The sequence below is a fragment of the Oryctolagus cuniculus genome, chromosome 12, assembly GCF_964237555.1.
Source record: "Oryctolagus cuniculus chromosome 12, mOryCun1.1, whole genome shotgun sequence".
Classification (NCBI taxonomy): Eukaryota; Metazoa; Chordata; class Mammalia; order Lagomorpha; family Leporidae; genus Oryctolagus; species Oryctolagus cuniculus.
The window spans coordinates 101,376,044-101,388,474 of NC_091443.1; the positions used below are offsets into that span (position 1 = coordinate 101,376,044).

The 12,431-nt window shown below is 53.3% G+C and overlaps 1 protein-coding gene across 4 annotated transcripts in view; it reads left to right on the top strand.

Moving 5' to 3' along the window:
- PDE8A (phosphodiesterase 8A) overlaps positions 1-12,431 on the top strand; it is a 150,455-nt gene that overhangs the window by 120,291 nt on the left and 17,733 nt on the right. For all 4 annotated transcript variants that reach the window (XM_002721497.5, XM_070054563.1, XM_051834236.2 and 1 more), the window contains exons 12-17: positions 3,493-3,570; positions 8,435-8,505; positions 8,743-8,907; positions 10,165-10,213; positions 10,439-10,574; positions 11,841-12,039. In XM_002721497.5, coding sequence (XP_002721543.1) covers positions 3,493-3,570; positions 8,435-8,505; positions 8,743-8,907; positions 10,165-10,213; positions 10,439-10,574; positions 11,841-12,039 — 698 coding nt within the window. The remainder of the gene's footprint in view (positions 1-3,492; positions 3,571-8,434; positions 8,506-8,742; positions 8,908-10,164; positions 10,214-10,438; positions 10,575-11,840; positions 12,040-12,431) is intronic.

Sequence of the window (12,431 nt, forward strand, 5' to 3'; positions counted from 1 at the left end):
GGGAGTGAACCAGTGGATGGAAGACTTTTCTCTCTGTGTAACTCTGACTTTCAAGTAAATAAATAAATCTTTAAAAAAAAAAAAAAAAGGTATGGAGGGCGCCCAGCCCCAGTAGTCTTGCAGGTCTTTGCGTGGGCGGCCTGGGTCGGATCATTGCTGGAGACGAGCCTGCACCTGGAGGTGGTGCGCTTTCTCAGGAGGAGCGGGGTCGCAGGCTCAGTGCTGCAGCCTGGGGCTGTGACAGCAGGCTGTGCATCTGGCAGTGGGGAGGGGCCCAGGTGCACTCCACAAGGCTGGGCAGTGGCGAGGGCCTGACAGCCTGCTGCAGCCGCAGCAGTGAGTTGGGGGCACACCTTGTGAAGCGCCTGGGCCTCCACTTCTCCCATGCAGAGCTGCTCCCTCCAGTCCAAGGTTCGCCTGAGCACTGTGGTGTGCTCCAGTGCCCCCGCTGCTTCGCCAGGGTTCCTTGCACTGGCCCGGCTGGGCTAGCAGTGCTGCTAGGTTTTCTCCCCTGAACAGGTTGGCAGAGTTGAAAGATCCATTTTACAGAACAGGAAACAGCAGAGACACGAGGTCGCAGGGTGTGCTGGGGGCACACCTGGTCATGGAGGCCTGGGTGGTGGTCTCTCTGCTGCCAGGCCCCTCACCGCAGCCGTCTGTGTGGTGAGCACTTGCTCAGTGTGAGGTTCTGGGCTCAGTGCTCCCTCAGGAGCTGGGGATTCACTGGGATGTGCGCCTCACCCCCTCACTCTCCCACCATGCCCCTGTGGATGGCTTCTGAGAGCAGGCAGAGGATTGAGTCTGCACCCGACAAGAGCAGACTTGTGATGCATCACCTGTGGTGTGCTCCAGGGACTCGGGGAGCAGTGATCCCCAGGGGCTGTTGGAGCTGGGGACGGGTGTCTAGACGAGATCAGTGACGGGAGTGCTCAGGGAGATCCAGCCTGTGCAGTCTGCCTCTGTTCTCTCCACAGCCACCCTCAGCACGCACCCCACTGCTGCCTGCTCCCCCATCCACGCAGCTGCTGCTCCACTCCACACAGCTGACCTCCCCCTCTTGCCCCTCTTGGCTGCGGCTGCACAACACAGCTCATCCTTTGCCTCTCTGCCCCCACCCCAGAGGGGACTGTGCCACTGCCCCTGCACTCCCCTGTCCTCACGGTTACTCCTGCCACTCTTAATACACCCACCTTGACCATCCCTTCCCCCCTCACATCCTCGATGGCTGCCGTAGGGCCTGGCACGGGCTAAGTGGCCAGGCAGTGTCTGTTCCTGGATGGGAGCAGGAGAAGTCCGAGCCAGGTCTTACCAGGCAGCTGTGTGGGCGTGAATCACACAGCTCCGAAAGGAGGAGACCTCGGGCTGACGGAGTGAGGAGAGGGCACGGTGTCCAGGCCGTTCCAGACACAGCACACGCATGGAAGGCAAGCTGTGGCTGGCAGGCTTGCGTGGCCTTGAGTGCTCAGACGTTTTTCTCTATCCCTGAGACGTTCAGCACTTTGCCCGGGGGAGCTGCAGAGTCAGGGTGGCTGGACGTCACGGTGCTTTGGTCCGTGCACAGGGGTGTGCAGAGTAGAGCTGGCTTATAGTTACTGAACATCTGTTTCACGCTCAGCCCAGCACTGGTCCTGGCCCTCAACTCACTCCCAGTTGGCAAGGAAGATGGTGGCCCAGACTACGGCCAGCACTGCGGCAGGGTTGGACAGGAAGGGAAGGCTTCCCACAGCTTAGGATGTCTCGACTGCATCCAGGCTGGGGCTGCGGGTTACCCAGTGCTGAAGGCCCAGGCACATGAGAGAGGGACATTGCCACCTAGGCACAGAGGTTTGTGAGCCGTCACATCATACATCCTTCACAGGGGCTGACCAGAGGGGTCCAGGTCTCACACAGCTCTGGATGCGGCCCTGCAGGGCTGGGATCTTGTCCTAAAGACTGATGGGCCCCGGCAGTGTCCGAACTGGGAGAGTGATTTGGTCAGGGTTTTGCTTTGGAAGGACCACTTAGCTGCCTGTGGAGGATGGGTGGAGGGAGCAAGGTTGGGGACTGTGGGACCAGTGGGGAGGATGTTACGACCCAGAGGATAGCACGTGCCTGAGCTATGACAAGGCAGAGCGGGAATGGGCGACAGCGGTGCCGAGAAGGCAGATGGGACCTGTGAGTCAGGCTGAGCAGTGGGCAGGGGAGGACGGGGCGGTTTGTCTCCACCTGTGCAGAAAGGTGGCTGCTGTCTGTGACCTGGGATTCAGGCAGACCTGGGGACACGTGAGTTCATTCTGGATAAGGAGCTGATTGGCAGTGCCGGAGGAGCATCCGAGAAGGGGGATGGGGTGGGTACGGCAGTTGGGTAAGATGTGAGCAGTCAGGTCTGGGGCACAGGAGAGGTCTGGGGTAAGATGGCTGCCCAGGCATCTGCAGCTGTAGGAGGGAGCGGGATCTGGGAGAAGAGCAGAGCCAAGGACAGAACCTTTGGAACCACTGCAGGGGGAGGGGGAGGGGGAGGACCAGGAGGACATCCTGGCAGGTATCAGTCTCCCAGGAGCACAGGCCTGTGAACAGGAGGGTGTGCAAAGAGGGCTTGGTCATGTCCATTGCCACGGTGGAGTCAGGTAGGAACTGCAGCATGGCCTCAAAGTTAGCAGCAGCAGGTGCACTGCCAATGTGCAGCAAGTGGAGAAGCCCCTCCAGGGTGCAGAGGAGCACTAGCGGCCTGCCCTGGGGGTCCTCTCAGAACAGGGGAGGCACGGGTTCCAAGTGAGGAAACCAAGATGAGGCACAGAGAAGCTGCCTCCAGGGTGGGAAACCTGGGGCTGGAACGTCCACCGCACCTCGCGATCAGCTGCAAGTCGCCTCCCCATTTCCTTGTCTGTGAGATGGGACATGAAGTGTGGCAGCCAGCAGGTGCACAGAGGGAACCATGAGGAAGTTCACCCAGCCACCGCCGGTGACTGGTGTGGGGCTCGGGGGTATACAGGAGTCAGTGGTAGCACCCTGTTTGAGCCCAGGAGGGCAGCAGTGCCCTTCGCAGACAGAGGGGTCGGCAGGAACAAGGTCAGCTGTCCCTGAAGTGCACTCAAATGGTTCCTCCCCTCCACCCCCCACCCCCATTAAAGAGAAGTGTTCCTGGGACGTTTTAGAGCTCATGTTGTGGAGAAGATAAACAAAAGCTTTTTTTCCTTGGGGCAAGGATGTCTGGGGTTCGGAATTTCCCACCCCATTTTACTCACTTAGGTAGGAGAACTCTGCCCTTGTTAGTAGATGCCGTGGCTCTGCGATTGTTGCCTGTAGCCTGCAAAGGCCGGGTTAGTGAGGGCACCATGGGACCTTGGCGACTGCCACCCCGGGACCTGGGTGCAGGCTCTTCGTGCACTGTTGAGTGTTGTGAAACCTTAAATTGCATTCTAATTCTGAAATTTTTTTTAAATTGAGAACCTTCCCTAATATGTTGCTAGAATCTCTTTGGTGAGGTGATTTATAATCTCACTGTTCCCACAGATACCCAGACAGGCAAGCACAAAGACAGGAGGAAAGGCTCCCTGGACGTCAGAGCTATTGCTTCTCGCACAAGTGAAGGTGAGTGCCCCGGACAAGAAGAAACGTGATCATCTCAACGCAGGCAGAGGAGGCCGGCCCGCCGCAGCGCACCTGCCTGGTCTTTCCGGGCCGGAGAGAGAAGGGCCCTCAGGGCCTGGGGTGCTGTTTCCCCTGTTCCCTGCTCCTGCCAGCGGCCTCCATTCTGAGCTTTCCAGTGGGCTGTCCAAGTCTTTTGTCTATTTTTATAAATGCATTTTTTCTTGTTGATTTGTAGGAATTCTCTTGTTTAATTAAGCTATAGAGAGCTCCCATCTGTTGGTCCACTCCCCCAGATGCTTACAATGGCTGCCAGCTAGGGCTGAAGCCAGAAAAAGTGTCCTGTGTGTGCTGCCACCGATTTTCTGAGCTTTGACAGCACATGTCAGGGTGACTGCTGTAGTGGTAGGAACTGTGCGTTGGCAATTCTTAATGGTGCACTCCATGGGGTGGGGTGCAGTTTCCATGGGAACGCACCTCCTGGGGAGGGGGGGTTATTTGGGGTGATGGAAGACTCTTATTAAGCAGCTGCTCTTTAACCCGTGGAGGCCAAGCTTCCAATTCCGTGAATATTTCGAAGATATAATACTTACTTCAGAATTACCATCCATGGTGTATTTATTGCTCAGTTTAAGTCTTTATAAGTGGCCTATATATAGGACAGTAACCATGGTTAAGTTCTAATTGAAATATATTAGAGATTGTATACATGCATGAGCTGAGTGACCTAGTGTGTTTAAACTAATCAAAATTATATATAAGGGCCGGCACTGTGGCGGAGCAGGTGCCGGTTTGAGTCCTGGCTGCTCCACTTCCAATCCAGCTCCCTGCTAATGTGCCTGGGAGAGCAGCAGAAGTGGCCCAGCCACCCACATGGGAGACTCAGATAGAGTTCAACCTGGCCCACCCTGAATAGTGTGGTCATTTGAGAAGTGAACCAGCTCTCTCTCTCGCTCTCTCTCTCTCTCTTTCCTTCTCTCTGTAACTCTACCTTTCAAAGAAATAAATAAATTAAAAAAAAAAAGAACATTGTGTATAGAAAGTGTGGAGGCAAATGTTATTGCTGGCTGTGTATGTTTTTGGCCCAGAGGGAATAGGGAAGGATACAGAGCTGGTCATCATGATTGGAAAGTCACAGCTTCGCAAGGCGCTGTCCTGTTTTTATACGGTACAGCGTTTTTGTGCAAGTCGTTTTTTGTTTTTCTGTTTTGAAAGGTAAAGAGATAGATCTTGTTCCCCAATTGCCTGCAACAACTGGGGCTGGACCAGACCAAAACCAGGGGCTGGGAATTCAATGAGTCTCGCACATGGGTGGCAGGGACCCAGTGTTCCATCACCTGCTGCCCCCTCCCAGGGTGCACATTAGCAAGAAGGTGGAATCAGGGTGGAGCCAGGGCTCTAACCCAGGCACTCAGTGACAGGATATTCATGTCCCAGGTGGTGTCTTCATCACTCACCGAACACCTGTTCCTTCAAGTCCCACTATTCAGAAAAGAGTCAGGAGTGGAGCCAGCTGTGAAGCCCAGTACTGCAGTATGGAGTGTGGGCCTCTTAACCGCGAGGCCAAATGCCCGTCCCTGGATTCCTTGTGTGTTCTAGATAAGATCATCTATTGGATACATGAAAGTACTTCAGAAAGCTCATATACAAATGGAATTAAAGATAACTTTATTTTGGTACAAAAAATTGTGTAAATCCATGCATTGTTTTTTCATAAGGTACATTTCCATGAGATTTCTGGAAACCCCTTATATACATGGAACTCAATATTTATACCAAAATAAACTTTATGTTCTATAAACTTTTAGAAATAACCTTGTAGCCGGCGCCGTGGCTCAATAGGCTAATCCTCCACCTTGTGGCGCCGGCACACCGGGTTCTAGTCCCGGTCAGGGCGCCGGATTCTGTCCCGGTTGCCCCTCTTCCAGGCCAGCTCTCTGCTGTGGCCAGGGAGTGCAGTGGAGGATGGCCCAGGTGCTTGGGACCTGCACCCCATGGGAGACCAGGAAAAGCACCTGGCTCCTGGCTCCTGCCATCGGATCAGCACGGTGCGCCGGCTGCAGCGGCGGCCATTGGAGGGTGAACCAACGGCAAAAGGAAGACCTTCCTCTCTCTGTCTCTCTCTCTCACTGTCCACTCTGCCTGTCAAAAAAAAAAAAAAAAAAGAAATAACCTTGTATGTATTGTATCACAGATATATTTTCTTAGTCTGTGATTTGCTGTTTGCTCTCTTAATTGTGTCTTCTGATGAACAGAGGTGCTGGATTTTCTTTTTTAAAAATTTATTTGTTTGAAAGACAAAGTTACAGAAAGAGAGAGAGAGAGAGATTTTCCATCTTCTGGTTTTTTCCCCAGATAGCCACAGTGACCTGGGCCGGGACCCACTGAAGTTGGGAGCTTGGAGCTCCATGTGGGTCTCCCACGTGGGTGCAGGGACCCAAGCACTTGGGCCGTCTTCCACGGCTTCCCAGGCACATTGAACAGCGAGCTGGATTGGAAGTGGAGCAGCTGGGCATGACTCAGTGCCCACATGGGATGCTGTTGTTACAGGTGGCGGCTTAACCCACTAATCCTCAACACAGGCCCCTGGGTCTCTAGTGAAGTTCATTTTATCAGTGCTATTACGGCTGGGGCTTTTTGCATCCTGTTTGAGAAATCTGTCTCAGGGCTGGCGTTACAGTGTTGCGGGTAAAGCCACCACCTGCAACACCAACATCCCATGTGGCTACTGGTTCTTGTCCTGTCTGCTCCACTTTGATCCAGCCCACAGCTAACAGCCTGGGGAAAGCAGCAGAAAATGGCCCAAGTGTTTGGGCTCTTGTGCGCACCTCGGAGATCTAGATGGAGTTACTGACTTCAGCCTGGCTCAGCCCTGGCCATTGCAGCCATCTGGGGAATGAACCAGCGGATGGAAGACCTCTCTTTGTCTCTTTCTCTGCAACTCTGACTTTCAAATAAATAAATAAATCGTGTGTGTCTGTGTGTGTGTGTCTGTGTGTCTGTGTGTTTCTCTATCCCAAAGCTATGAAGATATTCACAGTGATTTATTCTAGAAATTTGTTGATTGATCTTTCACTTTAGGTCTCTAATCCATTTTGAATTATTTATATCTGGTGAGGGTAGACATGATCAGCCACCATATTAGAAAATCACCTTTTGTAGTAGTACTGTTACTGTAAATCAGGAGATTGGACACGTGATGTGTCTGGATTCTGTTCTGTCTCACTTCTCTGTTCACGCCCAGTATCACGACCGATTACTGTAGTCCTACAGAGAGTCCAACTGTCTGGTGGGGGCAGCTGTTCTTCAGTGTCTTGGTTATGCAGGTCCTTTGCATTTCCAGGAACACTCAGAATTAGCCCGTTCACACACACACTCACACACACACACACACACACCCTTCCCTCACCCTCCCTCCCGCCTAGACTTAGTACCTGGAATCTGTAGCTCAGTTTGGGTAAAATTATGTCTCCATTGACTTAGGTCTTTGTTTTCTCTCAGCAGTGTCTTGTATTTCATCATAGAAATCTTACAGATAGTTCATCCGATTTATTCTTGGCTAATGATGGTTTTGGGGGCTATTGTAATGGTGTTTTTCATTTGCATTTTCAATTGCTTAATAGTATATAGAAATACAATTTGTTTTTACATATTGACCTTGTACACAGTAGCTTTGATAAACTTATTGACTGTAGGAGTAGATGAGTACATTTGTACATTTCTTTGGGCTTTCTTTTTCTTAGCTTATTGCGCTTATACTGTTTGATATTTATAATTCAGTTATTTGGCAAAATTATGTCTTTATCATATACATGATGTTTTAAAATATATATACATTGTAGAATAGCTAAATAGAGCAAATTAGCAAATGCATCACTTTATTGCCTTATCATTTCTTATGGTGAGAATACTTAAAATCCACTGTCTTACCAGTTTCCCAAATACATTGCTATTAACTGCAGTCACCATGTTACACAGTAGATCTGTATTGTTTGATTTGTTTAAATATTTGCCAGTTATTATATTTTAAAATGAGGACAAATCCTTTTATGATAGTGGTAGACATTGGCTTTTAATTCTGATTTAATGACCTGCTTGGGTAAAACGGAAAGTTGGCAGCCACATGCTGGTCACCAAAATTAGATTTAAATGTTACTGATTTGAGGCCCCTGAATTGGACAGTGCCTGTCCTTGGGCCTCACTGGTAAAATGAAGCTGACACATGGGTATGGGGACAGCCTGAGCCCTCTGGAGGACTCTGAGGGACTGCTCTGTTCTGTGCATCGTCTGGCTCCTCCCGCCCCAGAGGAACCCCTGTTGCCAGGAACAACAGGCGGTTATCAAACCGCGGTGCCTTCTGGCCACTGCCTGCCTCAGCGAGAGCGTTTGCCTCATCGCAGATTGAGCCTCACATGGAAAGCACCAGTGGGTGCCTTGAAACATGGAACCAGAAACTCCTGTGTTACAGTGAGCTGCTGTCATTACAGCTGTCCTGCAGGAAACAAAGAGCTTGTGTGGCATTGTCTTCCTGACCATTGTCGCTCCTGGAGAGCAGGAGGCAGAAGAATTGCAAAGCCTTATTGTTAGAGACACAGAAAGGGGCTAGCTGTTTGGCCTTGGCTGGCTGAATTGTTTCCTGTTTTCTCTCTGGCCTGTGACGTCAGATGTTCAGGCCCTGGGGTGTGTGTGTGCATCCTCCACCGCGGAGAGCAGAGGTGGTTACGCCGGAATCCCTGGCTCGCGGGCATGGGGCGGAAGCTCAGCACTCACGGGGTGCTGGTGCTGCGACAGCTGTGGCCTGGGAGGGGGGGAGGCCACAGTGCTCGGCGGCTGCCGCTCCCCAACTTCTGCATCCTTTTCTCCGCAGTGTCCAGCCAGAGACGCCATTCCTCCATGGCCCGCATACATTCCATGACGATCGAGGCGCCCATCACCAAGGTGAAGCGGCTTGGGGCTGGCCTCCCAGGAGCAGCAGGCCCCTGTTTCCCCCGGGAAGAAGGAGCAGGGATCCGCAGCACCTGCACTGCTCTCCTCCCTGTGGCTGCCTCCCCGAGAGGATGTGAGGCGGGGACACCAGAACCAGTCTTGAGTTAGCGCAGTGGGCCCAGTTAAGCACTTGCTCGCTTCCTCCCATTGTTTTCAGGGCTGAACGCCAGCGTTTCTCTCCATACGCAGGTGATCAATATTATCAATGCTGCCCAGGAAAGCAGTCCCATGCCTGTGACAGAAGCCTTGGACCGTGTGTTGGAAATCCTGAGAACCACTGAATTATATTCTCCCCAGTTCGGTGCTAAGGATGACGACCCCCATGCCAATGACCTTGTTGGGGGCCTGATGTCTGTAAGTACATGAGTCGGCTCCTAGCTGGGGCCTGGCCTTGTTTCCACAGAGCTTTTGCTGTTTGGAGAGGCAAGCGGGACACTGTGGAGCCTGACCTCCTCCACCCTGGGCTCAGCTGCGCTCTGGCCTAACCACCGGCCACCCGCTGCCCCTCCGAGGGAGACCTCAGCTTGGGACACAGAAGAGAGGGACTGAATTCTTACAGGCTCAGAGCCAGGTCACCCCGTGTTGCTTAGGGTTTCTGTGAGCAGTTTATTTAAGTAAACATTTCTAGGTGTGGTAAAGATGTTTAAAACAAGAATGAAAGAAAACCAATAAATACTTATCACACGAAATTGCAAAACAGGAAGAGCACCTTTCTCTTTCCTCTGCCCTGTGTGTTTGGAAAGGCTCTGAGAGTGGGCCAGAAATCTCCAAAGCACCCAGATAAATATGGATGATTCCAAGGGGAAGACACCTTTAGGGATCTCTCAGTAGAAGGGAGCTTTGCACCACAGACTGTTGAGGGAGGCTGGCCGCCTCCTCCGGCCCCTCTGGGAGAGACTGCTCACGAGGGGGGGACAGTCTTGGGGAGCACAGGTCATTGTGTCACCTGTTATCCTGATCAGGAATAAAACTTACCTCTGTCCCAGTTCTTGCTTTCTGAAGTCGCTTGGTTTCATGCAAATAAGGTTTTAGGCAGCAACCTAGAAGGTGGAGTGGTTCCCAGCAGAGGTGGCCTCTACCTGCTGCGGACAGAGGCACCTCCAGCCCGTCGGTGAGGGGAGAATGATGAGAGCTCTGGGGAGAAGGGCTGGGAGTGAGGCGGTGAGAGTCAGGCTGGGGAAGAGGCGCCGCGCGGCGCCTGGGTGTGACGTGCCGCTCTGGGAGCAGTGGGGTCAGCTGGGGAAATGAGGTCCTTCGAAGGCTCTTGCAAAGGAAGCCTGGTGTGCTCAGTGCAAGGAAGGTGGCAAGGAGTGGCAGGGAAGGGCTGGGGCATGGGAGGTTGTCCACAAGAAGCCAGGGTGGGCCTTGAGTGCGAGAAGGCATGCCAGGCTTTGGGGGCCTCTCGAGTTCACCTCCCTGATGGTACCCCTACCCTGGGGTCAGTACCCCGCAGGGCCAGCCCAGATCTTCAGGCTGCCGTGCTGTGCAGGAAGTGACGGGGTTCATGGCTGGCCACATGGTGGTCGGGGCTGCCCTGCGCCGTCCTCTGCCCAGGGCTGCCGTGGAGGAGAGCAGAGTCATGACTGTTCTTGTTTTCCTTGCTTTCGTCAGGATGGTCTGCGGAGGCTGTCGGGGAATGAGTATGTCCTTTCAACAAAAAGTAAGTTTTTGCTTTTGACTTGTAGATCACTGTAATACTGCAGTGGGACTTAAAGGAAGGAAATGGTTTTCGCAGATAAAGCTTCTCAGATGAGCTTTCTCATCAGCAAGAAGTTTCTTGGTCGTAAAGCCTGAGAGACAAAGCAGACACCCCTCGTGCAGACGTGTGTTCCCCGAGGAGCCGTTCGTGCTGTGAAGCCCCTTAACTTGGCTCTCCAACTTGCAGGCCTCCCGCAGGTTTCAAGCAGTATGCTCACTCCCATCTCCCTGCCCGACATCCCTCCACGGATAGCTCGGGCCATGGAAGACGAGGAAACCTGGGACTTCAACATTTTTGAACTGGAGGCTGCCACCCACAATAGGTGAGTCCCGGGCAGCTCAGCAGATGCAGAGCTGGGAACGAGGCTGCCCGAGGAGATGGATTGTGGGCAGAGCTGGCTCCTGGTCAGGGTGGCGGGTGGCCTGAAGTCGCCTGAGGAGTCTGCAGGGCCTCTGGCAGCAGCACATTGGTGGGAGCTATGACACTGAATGAGTGACTCAACTTCCCCAAAGAGCTGAGGGTTTTAATTTTTTTCTGTGAAATAGGATATTTTTCCTGCAGGTGGGAACATAGTGAGTTTGCCAAGAGCCCCACTTAGCACCTAGAGCTGATGTGTGTTTGCTAGCATGTTTGGCAAGGGCTGCCCTTGGATCTTGGCTGCCATGTTGGTGACGGCGCGGGGACACTGTTCGCCTCCCCTGCTGTGACCACAGAGAGTGGGGCTGCGTCTAGTTTCACACCTTGCTGGGGAAGAAGCGCTCAGCAGAGGGAGATCCCGGGGCACACAGGGCAGGGATGTCAGGGAGCTGAGGTCTGCTGGGGCTGCCCTGTGTGCCCTCAGGAGGGGCCAGGCTGAGCGCACTGTCCCTAGGTCAGCCCCTGCTCACGCTCGCATGAGCCAGCCTCCACTCGCATCCCCAGCACCGCCTAGAACACTCCTGTGGCAAATGGATCTTTGAGCACCTGCTTTTCATGCTAGTGACGCTGCAGCAGGTCAGTTCAAGTCCTCTGAACACCGCGAGCGTTGTCTCTGCAGAGCCGTGTGTCTTGACCTTCCAAGGCCCAGGCCAGGTGCTGGATCCAGGTGACTTCTCAAGGAAGGACCCAGTTCAGTGGCCAGCCAGTCACTCTCTCAGGAGAAACCCCCTCCTCCTGTGTCACCTACCTCCATATTGTTGAGACAACTCCATGACATGTGGCAGTGTCTGGCTCACATCTGGCCAATACCACAGATCCAGCAGGTCTAGCAGAGAGGCTAGGGTTCGAATGGCACCAGTTTAGCCTGGAAAAAGGATTATGGAGGGTGCACAAGCATTACTTCAGCAGTGGAGAGCCCTGAGTAGGGTCTGAGGGCAGAAACTGTTGTGGGCAGCAGCCGTCCCCCCGGGCACCCTGGGCCCCTGAAGGCACGGAGTGCAGAGCTGGGCTTCCCTGCGGCTGGTGGCGTCCACAGAGAGGCTAGCACCGCCCTGTCCTCTGCACCCTCTCTGAAGTCTGGCTGGAACTTGCCTGTTGCATCTGAACCTGTGCAGGACTCAAGACACTTTGCCTGTTTCATTGCTAATACTGTGGTTACTTTTCTCTATAGGCCTTTGATTTACCTTGGTCTCAAAACCTTTGCTCGCTTTGGAATCTGTGAATTCTTAAACTGCTCCGAGTCAACACTGAAATCGTGGCTACAAATTATTGAAGCCAATTACCATTCTTCTAACCCCTACCACAATTCTACACATTCGGCCGACGTGCTTCATGCCACTGCCTACTTCCTGTCCAAGGAGAGGATAAAGGTAAGCTGGCGTGTGACCTCATGTTGAGTGAGCAGAGCAGGGGGAGAGGCCTGTCCTTCTGTATGCACTGCTCCTGAGCAGCCCCACATGTGCATGTGCTGGCCCCGGCAGGGCAAGGCCACGGAGAATCGGGCAGGAAGTGCCTTGGAGCTCTGGGGAATTGATAGCCTCATCGGCGACAGCCAGTGCCTGCAGTGCAGGGAAGGCGTTCCTCAGGGGTCTGTCTCAACCTCAGACAAGCACAGCCACGTCACTGTTGGAGAGCGTTGGTGAGGGTCTGAGACCAAGTTTATCATCTTTGCCACAGCCCTGCTCCCACCTGGAGTTGTCTACTTTATCCTGGATTCCATCCTCCAACCGGACGCCCAAGTCAGAAACCTGAGCCCCCCACC